Source organism: Myxine glutinosa, chromosome 1 (assembly GCF_964187855.1).
Source record: "Myxine glutinosa chromosome 1, kmMyxGlut1.1, whole genome shotgun sequence".
Classification (NCBI taxonomy): domain Eukaryota; kingdom Metazoa; phylum Chordata; class Myxini; order Myxiniformes; family Myxinidae; genus Myxine; species Myxine glutinosa.
The window spans coordinates 162,013,608-162,039,557 of record NC_136261.1 but is presented as its reverse complement, the minus strand read 5'-3'; the positions used below and the strand labels follow the sequence as shown (position 1 = coordinate 162,039,557).

General features: G+C 47.8%; 1 protein-coding gene, 1 long non-coding RNA gene and 1 other non-coding gene across 5 annotated transcripts in view; 2 read left to right on the top strand and 1 right to left on the bottom strand.

The window, feature by feature from the left end:
- NOP58 (NOP58 ribonucleoprotein) overlaps positions 1 to 1,133 on the bottom strand; it is a 32,574-nt gene extending 31,441 nt beyond the window's left edge. For both annotated transcript variants that reach the window (XM_068121579.2, XM_068121587.2), the window contains exons 1-2: positions 854 to 1,133; positions 144 to 220 (exon numbers count right to left, since the gene is read on the bottom strand). In XM_068121579.2, coding sequence (XP_067977680.2) covers positions 144 to 220; positions 854 to 943 — 167 coding nt within the window. In that variant the 5' untranslated portion in view covers positions 944 to 1,133. The remainder of the gene's footprint in view (positions 1 to 143; positions 221 to 853) is intronic.
- A 7,015-nt stretch (positions 1,134 to 8,148) lies between these two features.
- Positions 8,149 to 8,230, top strand: TRNAS-GCU (transfer RNA serine (anticodon GCU)). The gene has a single exon. It is a non-coding gene; the product is annotated as a tRNA-Ser (tRNA).
- Positions 8,231 to 12,070: 3,840 nt separating this feature from the next.
- Positions 12,071 to 25,837, top strand: LOC137430741 (uncharacterized). 2 transcript variants are annotated; one of them, XR_013623694.1, is made up of 6 exons: positions 12,071 to 12,131; positions 12,285 to 12,407; positions 24,084 to 24,160; positions 24,429 to 24,506; positions 24,704 to 24,729; positions 25,364 to 25,837. It is a non-coding gene; the product is annotated as an uncharacterized LOC137430741 (long non-coding RNA). The 2 variants fall into 2 exon arrangements; XR_010985159.2 differs by lacking the exons at positions 12,071 to 12,131; positions 12,285 to 12,407 and having other exon boundaries at positions 22,800 to 24,160.
- The last annotated feature ends 113 nt before the right edge of the window (positions 25,838 to 25,950 follow it).

The following is a 25,950-nucleotide window of genomic DNA, read 5'->3' as shown; positions in this document are numbered from 1 at the left end:
AGCTGAGACTTGAAAAAGAGTTTAGGGGTCGAGGGAAGGACTGGATCAAATTTTATATACTTTATGTTAACCTTCCAATGATTGTAATGAAAAATTCAACCAATAATACGACTTGACGACATTCCCAAGTTGCGGAGACTCACACCCTGTTTGCTTTTTCGGGCGTTTGAAATTCTTTCCACAAGTTCTCCGTCTGCTGGAGTTTCTTTTCATCAAGAAGCTGCAAACACAAAGTCAGCATTCACTTCCACAAAGGCACAGGGATCAAAGGGAAATACTAATTATGCAAGTGGGATATTACTTGAGATTTCAGATATTCATGATAACCCCCACACCCCATCAAACATACGGAGTTGTTACAGTTGGACAAAATTATTATTTCAACAAAATAGCTTCACATTTTCTGATACACAGATCATTAATGTACCTCGTGTACCCACGGCCTTCAACATGAACTGGAACTGAAGTTCAGCTGAATTTGAATCGAATATTGTAAACGTGGACATTTTAAACAGAGCACATAAATAATTTCAGCGACGTTATCGATATACATTATACACCTACGTCGACAAAACGAACGGTAGGCCGACGGAGTCAGGCACCACAATCATCAATGATAGTAAATTCATAAGCGGTTTTCCCGTTTCTCACTCCTAAACGTTCACTTCGTCATACGAGGCCGAACCTCGAGCACACGAAGCGCCACGTGCTTCCCTCACCGCGGCCTACTATCCGAGCAACCGTGCGCGCAGCCACAACGGCGGTAACAAAACAATCGCGAAAACCAACAATTGCAACATTGCGCTGTGCATTCGAATCACACCAAATTCGGACATCTCGACGGACGTAACACCTTGAATATGGCGTATCCAGCCGCCGTCTCGAACAACACCAACATGGTGCAGCCTCCGACGCGCACATACACGTGGCGCACACTGCGCATGCGCGCACATAAACGTGGCTCTCACTGCGCATGCGCGCACATAAACGTGGCTCACACTGTGCATGCGCGCACATAAAATGTGGCTCACACTGTGCATGCGCGCACATAAAATGTGGCTCACACTGTGCATGCGCGCACATAAAATGTGGCTCACACTGTGCATGCGCGCACATAAAACGTGACTCACACTGCGCATGCGCGCACATAAACGTGGTTCACACTGCGCATGCGCGCACATAAACGTGGTTCACACTGCGTATGCGCGCACATAAACGTGGCTCACACTGTGCATGCGCACACGGGCTTCGCTCAAACTTGAGGTAGGACGAGACCATTCGGCCCGCGGAGTCCGCCACCCCAACCTTCTGAAGGATGTTGGACGGGGTATAGGAGAACAGCAGGACAATACCATATGCATGATACATCACCGGGTGATTTATACACATACATATGACCAAAATACAAATACATTTTAAAAAAAAATTCTTTTTAAAATTTTATTCTTTTATTTTCGTTTTGTTTTGGGGGTCCTTGGGGCTGCCAAACTCGGTTGTAAAGTAAGGAACGAGCAATCACAATTTCCGCGTTCACCTTTGGACGAGACTCTCACAAACATCACAATAATAATAATAATAATAATAATAATTCATTTATTTTGTATCGCGCTTTTCATGAAGCCCAAAGGCGCTTTGACAGAGTGCAAAACATGACATGTCTCGTGTGTGAACGTGAACGTGACAAAACGTGACAATCATGACAGTGTGGTGCTGTGCACACACGACTCGATTGCCAGAGAGGTAGGCCACAACGCGTGGATACAAACAAGAGTCTTTATTACAAGCTCGCATATCAGCACTGGGCGGGCTCGAGCTTAGAGCCCGCGTATATGTCCCGAGGCCACGCCTTGCCCCCGGGCGTGGTCGGTCGGCCGAAAGGCGGGGCATGTATTCCAGTTCCACGCCTGGCCGCTCGCGCCACCCACTGGTGCGCGGGATTATTGATAGTTGTGCCCGCCACGCGCCCCCCCCCAGAATTCCCGCGCACCTGAAGGGTGAGCTTGTGGGGAAGCCGGATGACCCAGCCGAAACGCCCTCTGGCGATGCGTGCAGGGCTGGGGGGTAGCGGGACGGCTGGGCTGGGGGGTGCCGGGGGTCTGAACGCTGGGGGGCGGCCTCGACGCGGAGGCAGAGCTGCTTGCGGGGGGTGGTCAAGATCGAGGTTGGGCCGGCTTGAGGCGGTCCACGGAGATACATTCCGGAGCACCGCCAATGTCCACAGTGAAATGTTTGTCCCCGGTCTGCAGCACGCGGAAAGGCCCGTCGTACGGGGGCCGCAGCGGTGCCCGGTGGGCGTCGTGTCGGACGAAAACGTACTCCGCCGTGCGAAGCTCCGGGGCGACGTTGGAGGGCGGGCAACCGTGATGTGCCGTGGGCACCGGGGCGAACCTCCTGGCGGCCTCCTGCAGGGTGGAGAGCTGTTGCGCTGCAGACCAAGGAGCCGTGTAGTCGGGGATAAACTCGCCTGGCACCCGCAGCGGCTGTCCGAAGACCAGCTCCGCCGAGGACGCGCGCAGGTCGTCCTTGGGCGCCGTCCTGAGGCCCAGCAGGACCCAGGGGAGCCTATCGGCCCAGCTGCCATCGTGGAGGCTGGCCCGGAGTGCGGCATTCATGGAGCGATGAAAGCGCTCGCACAGGCCATTGGCCTGGGGGTGGTAGGCCGTGGTGCGGTGCAGTTTGACGCCGAGCCCTTGCGCCACCGCGCCCCAGAGCTCCGAAGTGAACTGGGGGCCGCGATCGGACGGGATGTCCGAGGGGGCACCAAACCGGGCAACCCACGTGGCGATGAAAGCGTGTGCGATGTCAGCCGCACTCGTCGCAGCCAAGGGCACGGCCTCCGGCCACCGGGTGGTGCGTTCCACCATGGTGAGGAGGTGGGTGAACCCCCGCGAGGGGGGCAGAGGTCCCACCAAGTCGACGTGGACGTGGTCGAACCGACGCTCGGGCACCGTAAACGGGGCCCGGGTGTGGCGGTGGACCTTTGCGCGCTGGCACGCGAGGCACGTCCTGGTCCAGTCGCGGACGTTCTTCCTGAGGCCATGCCAGACGAACTTCGCCGCGACGAGCTTCTGGGAGGCCTTCGTGCCCGGGTGGGACAGGCCGTGGATGGCCCCGAAAACCGGGCCCTGCCAGCCAGCGGGCACGATGGGGCGAGGCCGGTCGAGGGAGACGTCGCACAAGAGGGCCGTGCCCGCGACATCGAACGGCACCTCGGTGATGCGGCGGCCCGTGGCGGCGGTCCGCAAGGCCTGGACGTCGGGGTCGGCGGTCTGGTCCTCCGCCATCCGGGCATAGTCAATCCCGAGGTGGACCGCGTGTGCGACGGACCGGGAAAGGCAATCCGCCACCGGGTTGTCTTTACCAGGGATGTGACGGATGTCCGTCGTGTACTCGGACACGGCAGAGAGGTGACGCTGCTGCCATGCCGACCATGGCTCGGTGACCTTGGCCATCGCAAACACAAGGGGCTTGTGGTCAACGAAAGCCGTGAATGGGCGGCCCTCTAGCAGATGGCGGAAGTGTCGGACCGCCAGGTGGAGCCCGAGCAGCTCGCGGTCGAAAGTGCTGTAGCGGCGTTCGTGCGGGCGAAGCTGCCGGCTAAAAAACGCCAGCGGCTGCCAAGCACCACGCACCCGCTGCTCATGCACCGCGCCCACCGCGTAGTCTGACGCGTCGGTGGTGAGGGCGATCGGTGCATCAGGCGCCAGGTGCGCCAGCATGGTGGCGTTGGCCAGGGCCAGCTTTGCGCCGCAAACGCCGCGGCCATCGGCTCCGACCAGGCGATGTCACCTTTGCCCGGCTTGCCCCGGAGGGCCTCGTGCAGGGGGCGGAGGAGCTGGGCGACGTGGGGCACGAAGCGGTGGTAAAAATTTACCATGCCCAGGAATTCCTGGAGCCCTTTGATCGTGCGGGGGCACGGGAAACCCCTGACCGCCTCCACCTTGGCCGGTAAAGGGACGGCCCCGTGCCTGGTGATGCGGTGCCCCAAGAAGTCGATGGCGGTGACGCCGCAATGGCACTTCGCAGGGTTCATGATCAGGCCATGCTGACCCAGGCGTTCAAAGAGCGTGCGGAGGTGGAGCAGGTGCTCCTCCCGGGACGCGCTCACGACTAGGATGTCGTCCAGGTAGACGTAGATGAAAGGTAAATCGCGCAAGACGCTGTCCATGAGCCGCTGGAACGCCTGGGCCGCATTCTTTAACCCAAAAGGCATCCGCAGGAACTCAAAGAGGCCAAAAGGGGTGATGACGGCCGTCTTTGGGACATCGTCCTGTCGTACGGGGACCTGGTGGTAGCCCCGGATGAGGTCCACCTTGGAGAACACGGTCGTGTTTGCCAACCGGGTGGAAAAGTCTTGAATATGTGGGACCGGGTAGCGGACGGGGGTGGTGGCATCGTTGAGCCGGCGGTAGTCGCCGCACGGCCGCCATCCGTCGCCGGGCTTTGGCACAATGTGCAGAGGAGAAGCCCATGCGCTGTTGGAGCGCCGTACGATGCCCAGCCGCTCCAGCGTGGCGAACTCCGCTTTCGCCACGGCGAGCTTTGTGGGGTCGAGGCGGCGTGCCCGGGCGTAGACCGGTGGCCCGACCGTGGGGATATGGTGCTCCACCCCGTGTTTGACGACCATTGGAAGCGCTGCCCTCCGAACCGCAGTGAGAGGCAACGCTTCCCGAATGTGCAGATGGGTGTACCGTTGGCGGCAAGCAAAGCGGGGCCCCGTCCCGCAGCTTGCTTGTCGGACGCGGAGGCAGGGAGGACGCTTACCTGCGCTCCCATGTAGCAAAGAAAACGGCGCCCGGACGAGGTGTCTTATGAATAGGAGGCTGCCGGAATGGCCGACGCTCATGGCCGCAAGTGAGCGCCGGCCCGGTCGTTTCCCGACCCGTCAAAAGAACACGGTGGGCGCTACGTTTTAGCCTTGCGGCCGAACCTGGCATGGTAGTAGCACCAGGTTTGCGGCGGTGGCCCCCGCGGCGGCCGTGCCGGCGGCGGTGGTGGTGGCGGCGGCGGTAGTGGGCGGGGCATAGCAGCGGACACGAGGGAAGCAGGGGGTGCTGTAGCCTTCGCGCCGGGATCCACTACGGCAGCACCGTACACCGACCGCGTGTCGCAGGCCGCGAAATACTTGTTGGCCTCTCCAGCCAGGGCGCGGGGTTCCGTTATTTTGGAACCGGCCAGCGCGAGGGGCACCTGTACAGGTAGCTGGCGTAGGAAAAGTGCTCGGAATAAGAAATCCGGGCGCTGGTCTCCAAGCAGGGACAGCATGAAATCCATCCGGACGGATTGTCGTGTGTCGCCGAGGACGGGAAGGTGCAGGAGGCGGTTGGCGCGTTCGACCTCCGTGAGCCCGAACGTGGCGAGGAGGAGACGTTTGAGTGCCTCGTACTTGTGGTCGCCCGGCGGGCGCCGAAGGATGGACACGACGCGGGCGGCAGTGCCGGCCCCGAGGGCGGCGACCACGTGGTAGTACCTGGTCTCGTCCGCTGTGATGCCCCAGAGTTGGAATTGAGCTTCGGCCTGCACAAACCAAACGTCGGCTTGCGCTTCCTAAAACTCCAGGAGTTTGATTGCAACGGCATTGGTAGCCATGGCGCGTTCGGCGGTCAGCAACGGCTGAACCAATCGGGGTCACCAGTGTGGTGCTGTGCACACACGACTCGATTGCCAGAGAGGTAGGCCACAACGCGTGGATACAAACAAGAGTCTTCATTACAAGCTCGCATATCAGCACTGGGCGGGCTCTAGCTTAGAGCCCGCGTATATGTCCCGAGGCCACGCCTTGCCCCCGGGCGTGGTCGGTCGGCTGAAAGGCGGGGCATGTATTCCAGTTCCACGCCTGGCCGCTCGCGCCACCCACTGGTGCGCGGGATTATTGATAGTTGTGCCCGCCACAACAGATAATCAGGCAAACAATCTGTCAATCACCAATCACCCAAACAACATACCATTCCAGGTAATAGTAATGGTAATATCCGTGCACGATGTACCCCCTCCACACTGAAGGCTTCTCGGTACCTGTACCTATCCAATTCCTCTGTACTTATATACGGTTTATGGTGACATTCACTAACTTTGGTGCCAAGACAATTCCATTCCATGCATCAACTACTCTTTGAATGAACACTTCTTCATACACTTATTCTTTGTCGATACTCTTCTTCATCATAATAATCTCAATCATCCCCTCGTATCTTAGTCCTGGATTTGATCTAATCAATATAATCACCCGATACTGAACCGTCTCCATGGCACATTTGTCCTTCCTCGGATGTGGTGATGAAACGATACATAATATTCCAGAAGAGTCCTCATTAAATTCCTAATCTATATAAATAAAACACAGTTTGTGTGTTTGTGTGTGTGTGTGTGTGTGTGTGTGTGTGTGTATGTATGTATGTGTGTGTGTCTGTATGTATGTTACCCATAGACTCCTAAACGGAGAGGCTCACGGACTTGATTTTTGGCATCGACATGGCCATTGGGCCTGGGAAGGACATGGCCTACCTAAAAATGACCTCTGATGACGAGATCCATATGTTTTATTCATATTTAACTTAGCGCATTTCAGCGAGGAACATGATACACCGATCTCAGCCTGTGCCAGAGCAGCTCGCTGATTCGCTCAGAGCGATCATGTGATGTTCCATCCTCGCCGCCAGACTCCACGCTACCTGCTATACTATAGATCACCTCCCCCCTCCCCCCCCATACCTCGCCCCCCTTCCCTCCCCCCCTCCCCTCCACTTGCCCCCTCCCCTTTCCTCCCCTCCACTCCCCCTCCCCCCTCCTCCCCCGCCCGGAAACGCCGGGTACTTCTGCTAGTCTCCTATAAATGGACGAGGTGCGTGTGTGCGTGTGGCATGTTTATTTTTTGGAGTTATATTGAAGCTTGCTGATGTGGAGTGTGATACTCCAGAATGGTCTTTACATGATCTCCTGTGTTGATTCGGCCAATTAACTACAAATAATGCGGGAGAATTCCCATGTTTTAATCGCACACCATGTTAGGACCATGTTAGGTACAGAGCCGCTTAATAGGTGATATGGCATTTTATTTACAAAATAAAGAAGAAAAAGAGCAATCACATTGCAAACCCTCGCCAGGATGTATTTATCAGTGGTTTTAAGGCTTTTGTGTTGAAACAAATATGGCGGCCGAACCACGTGACCGATGACGTCATCATTATTATTTTTTTTCTCGACCAATTTATGCCGACATGACGCTCAAGAAATTTCATCTTGATCGGATGAAGTTTTGTACTTGTCGAATTGTGACGTCATAATGGAGGTACCTATGACATCATCATTAACATATTTTATTCCCCATGGAGAGTTCTTTACAATGAGCCATGTCTCAATTTTTTATATTCAGCACTTTCCGAGATTTGAGGTGCAAAGTTTTTCGATTTTTCCAAGATGGCGGCCGAACCACGTGGCCTATGACGTCATAATTATCACAAAAAATTATACAGGTGGAGCTGCATCTATGGTGAAAATTTCCTGTCAATCGGACCAACGGTTCCAGAGAAAATCATATTTATTCTGTGCGGACAAATAAACAAACAAACAGACAAACGGACTCAAATGCAATACCCTCTCCTCTGGCGAGGGTAACAACAAAAATAATGATAACTTTGTAACAAAGCATATATTGATTAATACTAATAATATTAGCAACAATAATAATCGTTGTATAATTTGGTAGTAATAAGGTAAGAACAATGAAAGTAAAATCTCCACCCCCGCCCAAGCACTTTTGGGTTTGGTGAAAGGTAAGCCAATCCTCAAGCACCATAGCAGGAAGGTATGTGCCACAAGACCGTGAAGACCAATGACAATTTGGTCCAATGGACCAACGCGGGTCCACTAGTGGGCTGCAACGTGAAAACAACCCATTTTGATTTAAAATTTATCTCCCTACGAATACAATATACAACCAAAAACCATGTTAGCTTTACTTATGGCTGCCCAGCCACCTTCTGGTGTCCACCTTCTCTCCCCCACCCCTCCATATCCATTACTACCCCCAGTCACAGATCTTTCTCCTGCGTCACGCGCTCCAAACCTGCCCCTTACATCTTGTCATCTCTATTTTTCATTATTTTTACCTATCTCCAGCACCTCACATTAATCTCTACTACAACCAGCGACGAGGTGGCCGAGTGGTTAAGGCAATGGACTGCTAATCCATTGTGCTATGCACGCGTGGGTTCAAATCCCATCCTCGTCGGCAACATTTTGGGCGATTAAACGATTGAATATGTGGATTCTTCATTCTGCAGACAGAGTTCTGTGCAGTTTTGAAGAAGCAGGAGTTGGGGACATTGAAGGAAGGTTAGTTGGAAGATGTGGTTGGGGCGGATATCTGGCAGAAAGCATGAAAATGGTATGTATCCTTTTGATTGAGCTAGTAATTATTTTACGATTACTATTTCTCTATTTTAATTATGCAATTGATCAATTAATCAATGAATTATTGGACAGCACTCCCTCTCAATTCCGTCTGCATGCATCAAAGGTGCCTCGTCAATGTCGCGCGATGGAGAATATGTTCTCTATTTATTTATTTGGCATGGGACGTTGTCCTTTGAATGTAGCTCTACTCGTTAAACATCGTTACGTTTATGGGGGGGTAGGCAATGAAATACCTCAGTCCAGGTAGAAGTGTATTGATTAGCATGCTCCGTATGTCGCGATGAAGAAGAAGAACCGCCATGTACCATGGACCGGAGGGAATCCGTTGGACCAGATGTCAAGTAGGTGTACAACTGTAAACATGACGAGGGGTGGGGTTATGTTAATTAGTTAGGGAGAAGAGTAATTAATCTCCTGTATGAAAGTTCCTCTGTAATCTTTTCCTGTGTTCCTTATGACACTGCAGCATACACACCTAACCAAGCCAAGCAATCGTGCATCAAAACAGTAAATAAAAACCAACCAGAACAGGACATTGAACAATAACGCTGGCGCCGCCACCTGCCACATCGGAACATCAAGCAGGCAGGTCCGTGAGGCCACACGCCGAAGAGCAGTGATTGGTCCTGTATTGTCGAGCGATGAGGAATCCGCTGATAGGAGCACGCACGGGGATCGTTGGATGATATCAGACCATTGAAAATAAAAGACTTGAGTCCCTACATTTTGTCCTCTTCCGCGAGGGACATTGAAGGTGAACGGTCACATATACGACTCTCTCTTGCGCCAGGAACATTGAAGGTGAACGGTCACATATACAACTCTCTCTTGCGCCAGGAACATTGAAGGTGAACGGTCACATATACAACTCTCTCTTGCGCCAGGAACATTGAAGGTGAACGGTCACATATACAACTCTCTCTTGCGCCAGAGACATTTAAGGTGAACGGTCACATATACGGTTCTCTATTGTGTTGGGTCCTCGTTGTGTGCGGTTGGAGTTCCAGCTCGCTCTTGGCGGTGGCATTTGCACGCAACACCCTCTCGCTTCCTGGTGTTCGTGAAAGGCGGACAAAGTCGTGCATTTTGTCTTCATGGTCCCTGGCTTTCATCAGTTGGAGCGACCGCATTGTCCTTTGCTTGGCCCGTTGGTGCTGAATGTGCGTCGTCTGGGTGCTGTGTGAAGCAGACTGCAAGGTCGAGTGCGGCTGGAGTGAACGAACGGCGCGCTAAGGCCTGCTTACCGCGCACGGACTTCGCGCCATGGCGAGTGCGTTTCCCTCGCACGAACCTCCAGCACCCGGTCTCGGACTGACGGGGTTCAAGAGCCGCTCAGAGCTAAGTACACAAACACTACACATTATTTTCAACTTTATTTTTCCCCTTGTGTTGTATACGAATCCGTATGGAGGATCCCTCGATTAGGGATTCTAGTTTGCCATGCATTCTTTTGTTACCGGCATTCCTTTCAATAAAGACGGTATTTGTACATTTTAATTCCATGTCAGTTTGAATTGATTAACAGGATCGGTGGAGTCCGTACAGGTAAGAGCTTTGCTATCCCCCCCCCCGCCCCCCCCCCCCCGCTAGCCTCCCCAGCGTGTATAAAGAACGTCCGCCATTGTTGACTGAGTGCCTCGGCGTGTAAAGCTCATTCGGCTGACCGTCTAGGGCGTGCGTTTCCCATGTGGGGACGTGGGACCTTTGACGGCCCCGGACGGTCAAGGACGCCAGGAGGAGTGCAGGCAAACGCACCTCACAAACACCAAGTTGTCACGTTCCAGGGGTGAACACCCCTGGGTACGGATAGCCGAACGAATTCATTTCGGAATTGTATCGAAGTGCTAAAGAGGTCTGTCACAAGATGTGAACCTGTTTTCATGATCTGCATCTGACAATTCACAAATGACAGCTGTTTATTTGGTTTCATGTGTAGTTCTTCTTTCATCGTGTGACGTAATGATGAATATGAAACACCCAACTCTGCAGAACGTTTCCGTAATGATTTTTTCGGAGATTTGTGAACGGATATTTTAATGTTTTCAATTGCCAAATCATGAATTTTTGTGATTTGTGAAAACCAAACCCAAGGATTAAAGAGGGATCGAAAGATGGATCGATGGATGGAGGGATTAAAAAGGGACTGAAAGATGGATTAATGGACAGAGGGATTAAATAGGGATCAAAAGATTGATTGACTGAGGGATTAAAGATCGATTGATGGACAGAGGAATTAAAGAAGAATCAAAAGATAGATTGGTGGACAGAGGATTAAATATGGATAGAAAGGTGGTTGATGGATGGAGGGATTAAAGAGGGATTGAAAGATGGATTGATGGACAGAGGGATTAAAGATGGATCGAAATACGGATTGATGGATGGAGGGATTAATCAGTGACCGGAAGATGGATTGATTGATGGAGGGATTAAAGACGTTCGAAAGATGGATTGATGCACGGAGGGATTAAAGAGATATCGAAAGATGGATTGATGCATCGAGGGATTAAAGAGATATCGAAAGATGGATTGATGCATGGAGGGATTAAAGAGATATCTAAAGATGGATTGATGGACAGAGTGATTAAACAGTGACTGGAAGATGGATTGATGGATGGAGGGATTGAAGAGGATCGAAAGATGGATTGATGCATGGAGGGATTAAAGAGATATCGAAAGATGGATTGATGGAAGGAGGACTTAAAGAAGGATTGAAAGATGGATTGCTGCACAGAGGGATTAAAAAGGGATCCACATATAGATTGCTGCACAGAGGGATTAAAAAGGGATCCACAGATGGATTGATGTATGGAGGGATTAAAGAGAAATCGAAAGATGGATTGGTGGACGAAATGATTACCGGAAAGAGGGATCGAAAGAAGGATTAATGGACGGAGGGATTAAAGAGAGATCAAAAGATGGATTGGTGTATGGAGGGATGAAAGTCATCAAAAGATGGATTGATGGACGGAGCGATTATAAAGAGGGATCGAAAGAAAGTTTTGATAGACGCCTGGCAATAGGTAAGCAAGCTGCTTGCTTATAACTTATACTTATAGGTAAGCAAGCCGCTTGCTAACGGAACACACCCTTGGGTATTTGTTAACAAGCCTCTGTTCACACCTCCACTCCTTATTCAAGTCAGACTGTGGTCCCGTTATTTTGTACCTCTCAAATTCCTTCTGCTTATCCTTTATAGATGATATTCATAGCTCTCATTATACCTCCCTGCTCAACCACCTTGATCTCTGACACCTCGTCCGATATCATTTGGAGGGATGGCGGACAGATCGATGCCTCGTCTTTCATGCGAAACACCAGGGTGGCAGTTTGCAGATGAGTCCAGATTCGAATCCAAGGAGGATAACCTAAAGGTAAGTGCACATGCCGTACCTCGAAGCTATCGTACCAGACATTTTGGAAAACGGTGAGATATTTACCTGAACTCCGTATTTCGACTCCAACATACACAAACGATGAATTCGTGGATTGACGAGGTGTTACTGACTATCCGGTTTTATCATCGAATATTAAGGGGTTTTGGTTTTCATCGATTACTCGGTGGTGTCGTTGGGGTTTGGGAACTCCGCGGGAGCGCAAAGGGCGCGAGTTCCGAAATTTATTTTCCGCGTAACCTATGACGCGCACAGCACGTGACGTATGACGTTTGGTTCAGGATTCGTTTGAACGGTTGAAAATGAATTCGGAAACTGGAAAAGGTATGAACGGTGAGATGCAGATAGTCGTCGCCATTTTCAGCGGTAGGCTGTAGAAATGGCATCACTGACACCATATTTCGCTTCGAGCGAAGGGAACATGTATTGATTACTTGGAGTTGGTGCTTAAGATGCAATATGTATGATTCCCTGCAGGTGGCAGCGTACCGGTGATTGATACCTGACCTCGAACAGGCTTCGATTTTGATAGACGGGACCAGCGGAGTACGTGGACCGGTGGAAGGACATATCCAACTCCATTTTGAATATAGCAAGCAGGTCTGGCAGGAGAGCCTGCAGGAATAAGCACTCACCTCTGAGCTTTCTACTTGGGTTGGAATCTCAGCCCAGCTATAAACTAAACGGTCTTGCCTGTGTTTCACAGGTAGGGTGATTACCTCCGCCACCAAAGGTGGATGGAGGTTATGTTTTCACCCCTGTTTGTTTGTCTGTGAACAAAATATCTCAAAAAGTTGCGGACGGATTCGACCTAAATTTGGCAGAGATGTAGCATATGTTACCAGGACGAAATGATTAGATTTTGGTGAAGATCTGGATTCGGATCCGGCTACTAGAGGTTTTAAGTGATTCTTTACCATTGGGAAACAGGGACAAAAACTATACATAGCAGGATATCTCAAAAAGTTGTGGACGGATTTGGACGAAACCTGGTGGACCGGTGGGGTGTCTGACAAGGAACAAGCGATTCGATTTTGGTGAAGATCTGACTATGGATTCGGATATGAGGTTTATTTAATTTTTTAAGTGTCTCTCGGTCCCTGCTCTCAAATGTTGTGTTTGTGTCCTTCCCCCTCTCTCCCCATCTTGTCTACCGCTCCCGATGTTATATGTTTTATGTGTCGGTTTGTCTTTCTGTGTGATTAATGTTCGCTCTTTCATGAGCCTCGATCTTGTATACAAAAAAAAAAAAAAAAAAAAAAAAAAAAAAAAGTGATTCTTCATCATTGAGTGATAGGGCTAAAATCGATATAAAGCAGATCTCAAAAAGTTGTGGATGGATAATTTTGATTAAATGTGATTCTGTATTGTGATTTTCTAGTCTACTCTGGGATAAAAAACGTAAACTGTTCACCTGGCGGAGGTATGCTCTCTACTGAGTGCCGTTCTAGTTCATCAATGTCTTTGCCATCCATCGGATGGATGTTAAACTGCGCGCACCGACTGTCGACATTATAGTTGGGGGACGTTATCAAGACCCACGGCGTTCTTCGTGAAGAGCAGGCGACTCCTGGACAAATTCCATAGCTAACTTGCAGGGGGCACTGCATCAGCGGCACAGCGGTGCTCCCACTAAATTATGGTTCCTCATCTGATCCCTCCATACTTTACATGTCGAACAACTTTCCCACAGACGAAGTCAAACAAACACCTCTGCAGTTCCAAATTTCTCCCTGGGGTCGGATTTAAATAACGGTTTTACATTTGCTACCCTCCAATCCTCCGGGACCTGTCCTCACTCCAATGAGCCGTTGAAGATCTCGATTAACAAACATCACCTTTCACCTTTTACATACATTCTCTTCTGTTTGAGGAGTCACCAATCTCAGCAACTACCACCAACACGAAACACACACACAGCGAGCCAACTACCAAGCCGCAATCACAGGAGGACGTGATTTGGAGTCAGAACCTGATGCTCCAAGCCAAGATGGCCATGGGTTGACTATATCCGATGATATTCTGTCTATTCGTTGGACAGCGAAGGAGCCAGCTCCAAAAGTTCTCCTGGAGTATGCCAGTTGTGGATGTAAAACTCCTTCTGTAGCAGGTGTTGCACCTGTGCATTTGTCATGTACCAATGCATGCCGCTGTCCAAAAGACTGCTCCAACAGAAGACTGAACCCATGCAGAGATCCACTGAGTGATGAAAGTGACAATGAAAACTAAGTTTGAAATAAGGACGAATATTCTAAAATGCTGTTTTGTTCTTTTTGGTATTTAAATGCTCATCCGAGCTAATTCAACATCAAATTTCCCTGTACTTTGCCTCCATATACAAAATTGTAAGGGACACAGAACACAGGATGAGATCCTGAAGTTCAACATGATCTTACTATAATTCACCAAATGTCCGTCTGTCTGTCTGTCCGTCCATCTGTCCGTCCGTTCGAAGGTACCGCAAAAACGGCTGAGCCGATCGCAACGATATTTTGGGTGGGTAATCCTGGGATCTCCTGGAGTAAAATAGGCTATATTGTTTTTCCAATTTCAGCTTTGGTCTCCAGCATTCTCAGGTTTGGACTCCCGCCTAACGTTATTGTACCGGGTACTGCAAAAACGGCTGCACCGATCGCAACGAAATTTTGGGTGGGTAATCCTGGGGTCCCCTGGAGTAAAATAGGCGATATTGGTTTTTCCAATTTCAGCTTTGGCCTCCAGCATTTTCAGGTTTGGACCCCGCATAACGTTATTTTCCCGGGTGCCGCAAAACGGCTGCACTGATCGCTCCACGGCTGCACCGAACGGACTCGGTGACCTCGGACAAAGACCTTTTATAAGGACATGGTTTGAATCCCTGCTTGAGAGAATGCGAACCCCCTCCCCGCCATCATGGCCGTCTCTCCAACTCACAATCCCACGAGATTTACGGAAAGGACGACCCAAAAACAATTATCTTCTTTTTGATTCGTATATAAACATCATTAAAAGTAAATAATGACCTCGGCCAAAGTTCAAACGATGTGAGTTTAATCTCTACATGAGAGAATTCCACATAGCTATTTGGGCGGTGTATCCGCTAACAGATCGCTGTCTCCATCGATCTTGCCAAGGCCGTATCACCTATCGGCTCAAAATCCTTTTAACTGTTGACTTGGTAGTTTTTACAATGAAGGAAACATTAACAATGTTGTTAAAGGTTCATTTTGTGATTAATTTGTGATTTGAATTATGTTGTTTGGAATGAAAAGAGATATCGAGTTCAAGTAAATGATGACATGCCGTGAAGGTTTCTATTTTCTGAATGTGAACTTCTCGGATCGCCATATGCAGATTCACCACAGACCCACGATGGATGTTTCTATATGTGAACAGGTACGTTTTTCATGGAAGTCCTTCACGAACTTGCTGTCCATGTCTGATGTGCGACTGAAGGTGCTACAGGAATGTGGAATTTATTGGTTTCATGCTTTAGCATTCGCCGTATCTACATTGCTTGTTTGCTTCTGGCCTCCCATCCATGCGTAGCACGGGTATCTCACGAGCATCCAAAACGTATAGGGGGGTACGTGCGAAACTGATGAAATTGAACATTTTGTGAGCAATTGATAACCTGGAAACAAGCAGAAATGAAAAGGAGATGTATTTTCCTAAATATTGATAGCAAGAAAGTGAGCTAAACCAGGGGGGTCAACAAAATAAAAATTTAGGGGTCTCATGTGATGGACTAATATGCAAACAGTTGGATCTTGAATGTCAATCGTACTCTTTTCAAAATATATCATGGCATCTTTGATGTCGATCGGAATGCAGATTTGATTATACGAGACGTAACATCGCATTTAAAGCACAGTCTTCTCTGAGATGTGGAACCTGAGAACAACTGAAGGGGCAGACGGCTCTGAGAAGAGCACACCATCAATTGTGCAACCTTGCTGTCCCTCAACCTTGATTCTGCTGCGTTTGATAGATATTATGGGATTGAGCACTTACTGCAGAACTCCGACATTCACGGGGGATGCGTTCCTGAAAAATGCCGTGTATGTCGACTCCGCGAATGTCGGGGCATTGTTTCAATGGGAAGTAGAACGACACTCTTCGACGTCACGACGTCGACCGATATGCCTCCATCCACATTATTACATCATTATAATACTTGTACCAAGTTTGCTTTAAATCCAATCAGCTGTTCACAAGTTATCACATTTTACCTGACATAACCTTTGACCTTGGGACCCCAAAATTTAAACAGTTAATCTTTACATCATTATACGTACCTGTACCAAGTTTGAATTAGATCACTTCAGCCGTTCTCAAGTTATAGACCTGTTACAGACTTTGACCTTTGCACCCAAAATATAACCAGTTAATCTTTACATAATTCTACATAAGTGTACCGAATTTGGTCAGAATCCCATCACTGGTTCACAGGTTATCGGGGTAACAGGATTTTTTTTAACCTAACATGACCTTTGACCTCGTGACCCCAAAATCTCATCATTTCATCTTTATCTCATTATACATACCTGCACCAAGTTTGACTAAGATCCCTTCAGCCGTTCTCAAGTTATCGCGGAAACGAAAACCTTTCACGGACGGACGGACAGCCGGACGGACAACCTGAAAACATAATGGCTCCGGCGATTTCGTCGGCGGCGGCATAAAAATGGGGATAGGTTCCTGTCAGATCATGATTCATAAGGGAAAATTTTACATTTTTATGAAAACGACTGCAAAAGATTAGTGTCATTTAAAATGCTTACAAATAAAAGAACAGCAAGTACTGTTTCCAATTTTTATTGAAGATATGGTACAGTACAAAGTAACTTTTGATGATGATGATGATAATTTAGAATCCAATAAACTCAATTAACTCTTCTGAAGAGGACGCAGATGAGAGTAATGATGAGTTGTGCACACTCCTCCTCAGAAGCCTTAATGATGGCCGACAACTCCTCCTCAGTGAGATCCTCACCATGCAAGGCGATGAGCTCCTCCAATTCCTCAGGCTCCATGTCGTCAAAGCCTTCCCCTCACACCCCCCCCATGCCAACCCAGCAATTGTCCTCCTCTTTTCCGTGGTGTTGGGAAATCCTCTGAAGTCGTTGGCTGCCCATGACCATAGATTTTGCCAGAAAGTATTGATGGTGGAGGCTTTGACCTCATCCACAGTCCTTGCTGGCGCTGATACAGTGCTCGGTGTTGAAGTCCTTCCAACATTTCCCGACACTTAGTTCGGGGCGAGCTCCATAGCAGCCAAGATGTGACGGAAGCTGCAGCAGGTATAATACGTTTTAAACGTTGAAATCACACCTTGGTCGAGTGGTTGCATTGGGGAAGTGGTGTTGGGTGACAGGAAGATGACCTCGACATTAGGATGGACCACCTTCAGCTACTCTGGATGGCTAGGAGCGTTGTTCACCACTAGGAGGACCTCGAAGGAGATGTTATTTTCTGCCAGATACCTCTTCACTTGAGGGACAAAACAGTTGAAGGACCAATCCATAAAGATGGTAGCTGTTACCTACGCCTTTCTGTTGTCCTTCCAAAATCCGAGCAGAGGTTAATTGTTTTTTTCCCTTGAGAGCATGCGGGCTTGGAGAACGATACAGCAGCATCGGCTTAATCATGTAGTCCCCTTTGGCGTTGGCACAGAGGAGAAGAGATACCCGGTCCTTGTCAACGTTGAAACCTGATGCTGTCCTCTCTTGCTTTGGGATGAAAGTCCTCGTGGGCATTTTCTTCCAGAACATGTCTCATCTGCGTTGAAGACCTGCTCCAATACATACCCCTTCTCCTCGATGAGCTGCACTAGTTGAGCAGGGAAACTTTGAGATGCCTTGTGGTCCGCTGAGGCACGCTCGCCGAGTCGCCTGTGAGCTTTTCATTGCAAACACCATACCGCTGCTTGAAGTGGGCAAACCACCCCCTTCTGGCTTGTACGGGACTGGTGCCATTCATACCTGCATCACTTGTACACGCATCAGTCATGTTTGCAGCACCACCTGCGCCAGCCAGACGATCGTACATTGGCTTTGCCTTTTCAGAAATTAGAGGTCCGCTTGAAGGAATGTTTCTCTGGGCATTGTCCTCGATCCACACATTTCATGCCTTTGCCCATTGTTTCAATGTGAGCATCCCTGACCTGGATAACCACTTTGGTGCTGGGTACTGCGCTCGCTACAAAGGCCGCACTCTCACCTCTTGATTAATTGGTTAAGCAGCTCCACTTTCTGGCTTAGGATCATGACTTTTTTCGGCCTCTTGGGAGCAGATACATATCCTGCACTACTCGTACTCTTAGGACCCATGATCGAAAGATGTGTGCAAAAGTTTACAAGCGAGAGGAATCACAGCAGGTCAAGGCAACAGGACTAGAAGAAAGAATAAAACCCAGGATATGCTGCACATAAGTAGTCATGCAGGGGTTGTGGGTAGATGGAGGAGGGTGGGTAGTGTGAGCATTGTTTGTGGGGGATGGTGGTAGAGGATGGTGATGGGGGGTGGTTTATGTGCACGTACAGCTGCTTTATGCGTGATGCTCGGAAGATGCTTTTCAAACTGTTATGTGTGTGCAGCTGGTGGGAAATGATTTATACGTGGCTGGAAGTGGTCTTATGCGTGGTGACGCGTGGAAAAGGCTTTAACTGTTTTATGCGTGGCTGGAGACGATTTCATGTGACACATGGATGAGGATTTTAGAAAGGTTATGCGTGCCGTGGCTGGTTGGTTTGAGCTGCTTTGTGTTTATGCGTGGGATGAGGAAGATAGTTTTACAACTGTGTTATGCGTGCGGCTGGTGGGGGATGTTTTTGTACCCACAAAAAAAAAAAACCACGAATATGCGAAGCACAGGGCCTTGAATGTAGTACATCACATTTTATGATCTGCAAATATGTGGCATGTGGGTTCTGCGAGTCACATTTTTTTATGATCCGCGAATATGTGGGTTCTGCGAGTCACATTTCTGTTCCCACAGAGCATTTCTGCTCACATTTCTGCTTTCTGTATCTGCTCCCACATGTTATGATCCGCAAATACGTGGGTTCTGCGAGTCACATTTTTTTTATGATCCGCGAATATGTGGGTTCTGCCAGTCACATTTTATGATCCGTGAATACGTGGGTTCTGTGAGTTACATTTTATGATCCGCGAATACGTGGGTTCTGCGAGTCACATTTCATGATCCGCGAATACGTGGGTTCTGCGAGTCACATTTTAGGATCCGCGAATACGTGGGTTCTGCAGGTCACATTTTATGATCCCCGAACACCTGGGTTCTGCGGGTCACATTTTATGATCCGCGAATATGTGGGTTCTGCGGGTCACATTTTTTGATCCGCGAATACGTGAGTTCTGCGACTCACATTTTATGATCCGTGAATACGTGGGTTCTGCGAGTCACATGTTATGATCGGCGAATACGTGGGTTCTGCGGGTCACATGTTATGATCCGCAAATACGTGGGTTCTGCGAGTCACATTTTATGATCCGCGAATACGTGGGTTCTGGGAGTCACATGTTATGATCGGCGAATACGTGGGTTCTGCGGGTCACATGTTATGATCCGCAAATACGTGGGTTCTGCGAGTCACATTTTATGATCCGCGAATACGTGGGTTCTGGGAGTCACATGTTATGATCCGCGAATACGTGGGTTCTGCGGGTCACATTTTATGATCCGCGAATACGTGGGTTCTGTGAATGTCAAACCTGCGAATGTCGGGGTTTTACTTTATATCTTTCTATCATACAGTCACATGAAAAAGTAAGTACACCCCACGTAAAGTTTTGACTTTTTCAACATAATTCAACATACAGCTATTTGATCTTCATTTCAACAATATTGACAGATAAAGGTGATATAATATAACAAATATCATGAAACATTTACATTTTGTCGTCCATTGTATAATTTAAATAAACATAAATGCAAATTTCGCATGTGGAAAAAGTAAGTACACCCTTGGTTCTAATAGGTGGTATTGCCCCCTTTGGTAGAAACAACCTCAAGTAGGCGTTTCTTATAACTGTCTACCAGTCTCTGACATCGACTGGGAGAAATTTTTGCCCACACCTCCATGCAGAGCCTGGTGTTGGCTTAGCGGTTAGGGTGCCGGCTTGGGATCCTAGGATCCTGGGTTTGAATCCCGGTCGATCGCTGAATTAACGCCAGGGGGGTTGACTCAGCCTGTCATCCTTCCGAGGTCGGCAAATTGAGCACCAGCTTGCTGGGATGAATGATCCCGGTGTGTACCCAGGTTTAGAATAGGTACACCGTATCCCTGCGCATCATAAGAGCGTGACCAAGGGTTGGCGTCAGGAAGGGCATCCAGCCATAAAAACATTGCCTCAAACAGGGAACCATGATTGTCATGGGGCCCGCAAGTCTAACCCCGCTCTCGCGGGGGAAATGGCCTTAAAACGATCATTCATATTTCATTTTCCTCCATGCAGAATTCTTTCAGCTGTGCGATGTTTGAGGGGTTTGTTGCATGCACAGCTCGTGTCAAATCCCCCCACAACATCTCGATGTGATTTAGATCCGGGCTTTGACTTGGCCATTCCAGAACCCTCCATTTCTTTCTTTTCAGCCATTCCTTGGTGGATTTACTGGCATGTTTAGGGTCATTGTCATGTTGCAAGGTCCACCTTTGGTTGAGCTTCAACTTTCCGACAGATGGCCTCACATTATCCTCAAGCACCCTCTGGTACAATGAAGAATTCATAGTGGATTCTATGATGGTGAGCTGCTCAGGCCCTGATGTTGCAAAGCTGCCCCAAACCATAATATTTCCACCACCATGCTTTACAGTTGGTATCAGGTTCTTGTGGTCAAATGCTGTCTTTGGTTTTCGCCAAACATGTCTTCTGGTACTGTGGCCAAATAGCTCTACCTTTAACTCATCTGTCCAGAGCACATTGTTCCAGAAGTGCTGGTCTTTGCCTAGGTGTTCATTGGCAAACTTTAGTCTTGCCCTGATGTTCTTTCTGGACAGCAAAGGTTTCCTCCTGGCACACCTCCCATGTAAATCAAATTTGTGCAGCCTCTTTCTTATGGTAGACTCGTGCACTTTGACATCAACAGTGGCAAGAGCTACCTGTAGGTCCCGTGATGACATTCTGGGGTTCTTAGAGACTTCTTTCAGCATCTTGCGGTCTGCTCTCGGGCTAAACTTGCTGGGGCGGCCTGGCCTGAACAAGTTGGCAGTTGTTTGGAATCTTCTCCACTTGTCGATGATCTTCCGGACAATCGAATGATTGATTTCAAATTGTTTGGAGATCTTTTTAAATCCCTTCCCAGACTCGTAGGCATCTATAACCTTCTTTCTGAAGGCCTCAGAGAGCTCTTTTGATCTCGGCATGGTGATGCCACACACTTCAACAACAGAGAGCAAACCAAACGAAATGTCTGAGGTTTAAATAATACAGGTTCCTCTACGATCCTCTCTAATGATGTTCTAATCATTTGCACCTGAGCTGGTGCACCTGATTCTAATTTTAGGTATTTGAAGTAGTGATAAATGTAGGGGTGTACTTACTTTTTCGACATGCGAAATTTGCATTTATGTTTATTTAAATTATACAATGGACGACAAAATGTAAATGTTTCATGATATTTGTTATATTATATCACCTTTATCTATCAATATTGTTGAAATGAAGATCAAATAGCTGTATGTTGAAATATGTTGAAAAAGTCAAAACTTTACATGGGGTGGACATACTTTTTCACGTGACTGTACCATTAAAGAATAGTGTTAAAGGCATGCGTTATACCTTTCCTAGTATCATCTGCTTCTGAGATATGTTTGAGACAGAGTTAAGGAGAGAACAAAAAAACTGGAAATTAGCTATAAAGTTATAGTATAATTATAAATATAATTAATATTAATTATAAAGTTAGTTATAATTATAAATCCAAACAGGAAATTAGAGCTGTATCCCTTGACATATCATGTGCCTTCGATACGGTCTGGCACCCCGCTCTGCTCACCAAACTCTCCTCCCATGCTATCCATGGAAATCTCCACGCATGGCTTGCGGACTTCCTCTCTGGTCGTAGTCAATGTGTGGCCCTGAATGGATTTCTCTCATCTCCCCTTCCTGTTCAGGCTGGAGTTCCCCAAGGCAGTGTTCTGGGCCCTCTGCTTTTTCTGGTCTTCATCAATGATCTCTCCGACTCTCTTGAAAATCCTCTCTATCTCTTTGCTGATGACTCCACTCTCTGCTGCTCCATTCCTCATCCCTCAGATCGGCAATCTGCAGCCTCCTCACTCTCTGCAGACCTGGACAAAATCACAGACTGGTCAAACAAGTGGAACATGTCTTTCAATCCTGACAAATCTCACACTCTTACTATGTCTCTCCGAAAAGATCGACTGGACAACCCTCCCATCTACTTTTTCAACAATCCTCTCCAAGAAGTTCTGTCACTCAAGCTTTTGGGTCTCACTATCGACCATGATCTTTCCTGGGAAAACCACATTTCCAATCTAGCCTCCAAAGCCAGTCGCCGACTTGGCATCCTCCGTCGTGCGAAGTCCTTCCTTGGCACACCTGAGCTCCTCACCACATACAAGGCTTTCCTCCGCAGCTCAATGGAATACTGTTCTCCCCTCTGGGCTGGAGCTCCTGCCTCACACCTAGCTCGGCTTCAGGCTGTTGAAAGCAAAGCTTTCAGAATCATTGGAATCTCCAGCGATGAAGCTAATTCCGAGGGCCTTTCACTCACTCACTGCAGGCAGGTTGGTGGTCTTTCTGTCTTCTGCCGACTCCTCTCCGGCCTTGCTCCCCCAGCTCTCTCTGGGCTCTGTCCCCCAAATATTCCTACAGGTCGCACAAGATCTGCCAGCAACCCTCTTATGGTTAAACTGCCAAAATCAAGACTCTCTGGTCACCTTCACTCCTCTTTTCTCCCACCTCTGGAACAAACTCCCTCACTCTCTTCAATCCCACTCCTTCCTCCAGGTCTTTAAAACAGCTGTTCACCACCATTTCTCATGTTCCCCTATCCAAAAATTGGAGCTTTTCTACCCCCGTTAATTCACCCCAATTCCACTTTTTTGAAATACCAACTTCTGCCCTGGAAGTCCTTGGTGTCCTTGTGTTTTATACTTCTCCCACCCCTCCCCCCCCCTTCCCACGCCTCCTCCCCCCCAAGCCCTCTCCCTCCCACAGATCTACCGATGTCCCTGCTCTCAAATGTTGGTGGTTGTGTGCTTCCCCTTCTCTCCCCATCTTGTCCACCGCTCCCCCTATTATATGTTTTATGCCTCTGTTTGATTTTTTTGTGTGATAAATGTGAGCTCTTTCACGAGCCTCGATCCTGTATATAAAAAAAACTGAGAAAAGGAAGGGCAGAGGGGATAGAGGACAAAATAGAGGTTAGTGGAATAGAGAGAGAATTAAGTTGTGTCTGTCTGCAAGGAAGTATGTTTTTGGAAAGAAAACATGCTAACTCAAATCATGACATTTGTACAGTTTTTATTCGAGAGCCAGATCCATTTGAATGTTAATTGGTTGATGATGAGGTATTGTGGGTAGAGCCAGTTAATGAAAGGTCGTTCTTGACCTCGGGATGAAGTTCATATTCCCTTAAGCAATTGCATAATCCTCTTGAAACCGGTTATATCATTATGTCAAGAGCTGGCAGGATGGCCGAGAGGTACGCAGATTCAGCTCCATGATGTCGAGCCTGGGTTTGAATCCCTATCTGGTTATAAACAGTCATCCCGGTGTTTCATCAATGCGTGTGACGTCCCTTGGACGGACATTAAACGAGGGCATCCCATCTACCAGCATTAGTTTGTGGACGCCAAAGATATCATGGTGGCATTCACGAAGAGTTGTTAGGGTTAGACACCCCTGTCTCTCTGTTTGTGAACAGGACATTTGAAAGTTGTGGACATATTCAGACAAAATTTGGCAAAGAGGTTGGGCATGTGACCAGGACAAAAATGATTAGATTTTGGTGAAGATCCGGATCCTCAATTTTTAAGCGATTCTTCACCATTGAGAGATATATAGCATGACATGTCAAAGTTTTACGCATTATGACAAAACTTGGTGGATGAGTTGGTTAGATTACAAGGACAAGCCGATTAGATTTCAGTTGAGGTCAGCAGATCGGGCCTATCAGTAGATACAAAACTTAAAGTGTTCAGCCTGGTAGTAGTATGTGTTCTACCGAGTGCCGTTCTAGTTTACTAATGTCGTTGTAATTCATGTCAATGTACACTGACCTCTATCAATGTGTGATAATGCATTTGAAAGGATGAAGTTCTCCAAGCTCCTGAAAAGTGAAGTGGTCACTTGATGGACAAGAGGCTGGAAGGAAAAAGACAGCTATGGTTAGTGCAAGGAAGTCTGTATGATTTGCCGCTTAACCTGCTAAATTGTGTCTGTCTGTCCAGCATTGCCGACCCACTGCCGGGATCGGTTGAAACCGCTAGCGAAGACTGGTGCCTGACTAAGTGCATTAGCATTCTTAAAATGGTTTCACAGGATGTACCATTTTCAAAGTGCATACGTGTACTGCACACACCTCAATACATGAACCTGTAAATAAAGAAAATGCCATAATAATTTTAACACAAACATTGTAATTGCACGATCTAGATGGAGGCTTTGCTGTTCGGGTTCTACGCGTATGGACTTTGCACCATTCTCCTGATTGTGATGGCCTTCACTTGTGCTGTAAGTGTTTTTAACCTGCCATGTTGGGCATGTGTGAACGAATCGTATAGTTTACAAAAAACACACGCTTATTATTAGACGTTAATGCAGTTTTGCAATATAGACGGACACACGCTACATTTATGTGCATACATGCTTTGGAAGATGCAATTGAGCTGACACACCATGTCTTTTTCCTACCCCTCTTCTTTTATCAGCACTTCTGCTCAGCTTTAGACTGTGAGTAAGTACTTGCCTTACATCAAAATGTTTTTTTTGAAAATTCAGGCATGCAATCCTACTATATTAAATAAGGCAATTCTGTGGATGTGTGTATGCACATCTGATGTTTATATAATTGAAAACGGTTTGGTCAATCCCCATCAAATTTCGCATATGGGCTGAGGGTAGCCAGGGTCAGGTAATGGGCATTAAATAACCCCCCTCCCTGTTCATGAAGTCTCAAATTATATAAATGATCCACCACGCGGTAACCCGGGTTGCCCCGTGATTTTAAATCATTTTACATAATTAATTAATCTATTTTAGGGGGAGTGTCACCCGGGTTCACGTGACAGGAAAATCCTTTGTGACACCCGGGTTACACTCCCCCTAAAATAGATTCATTAATTATGTAAAATGATTAAAAATCACGGGGCAACCCGGGTTACCACGTGGTGGATCAAATGTGTATCATATAGCACCCACCACACGATGGTGGTGGGAGACGGTATTACAAGTCAGATGTGGAGATGACCTGCACTTCTAAACGAAGGGGGAATTATGCTCCCATAGGGTGCAGGTGTTTCAAGTAACAAAAATAGAAATAAATACGTACAATCATGCAGATGTGCAACTTATATCACTTTTTGGTGCAGATTATCTGAGGATGAAGAAACGGAGTCCGATGTCCAAAGCGTGCTCGTTGACGAGCAAATAAACTAACAGTCAATGTCCAAAACGAGGCTCACTCACTGATTCATCCTCTTCTCAAGAAGCATATCGCGCAATGTGGCGACTACTTCAACTGATGCAGAACTAATATGCTGCAAATGTTGCGCAATGATGATGATGTTTTGTAGATCTGTATTAATGGCATTAAAACTTGTACCATCTTAAAAATCTACAGTAGTACATTCCTTCATACTCAGTGTGTGTGCGCACGTCGGCAGTGGATACAAAGACAGCACCAAGCTTCAAGGTTAAAAAGAAAATTCAAGAAGTAGTTTAAAAATACTGATCATTCAGGACAATATTGTATCCTCATGTTTGGCACATTCGTATGGTGTCTCCAAAGAAGTGTGACGATTGTATTGTGACAATATAACCAGACTAATTAATAAATGATCTGAAGTCAAACAGTTTTTTTAAATCATCTTTTAATCAGTTTAGATATAACAGAACACAAAGCTCTAGATTTTTCAATGAAAGCATCCGGCAATACTGACATCATCCTCATCCAGAA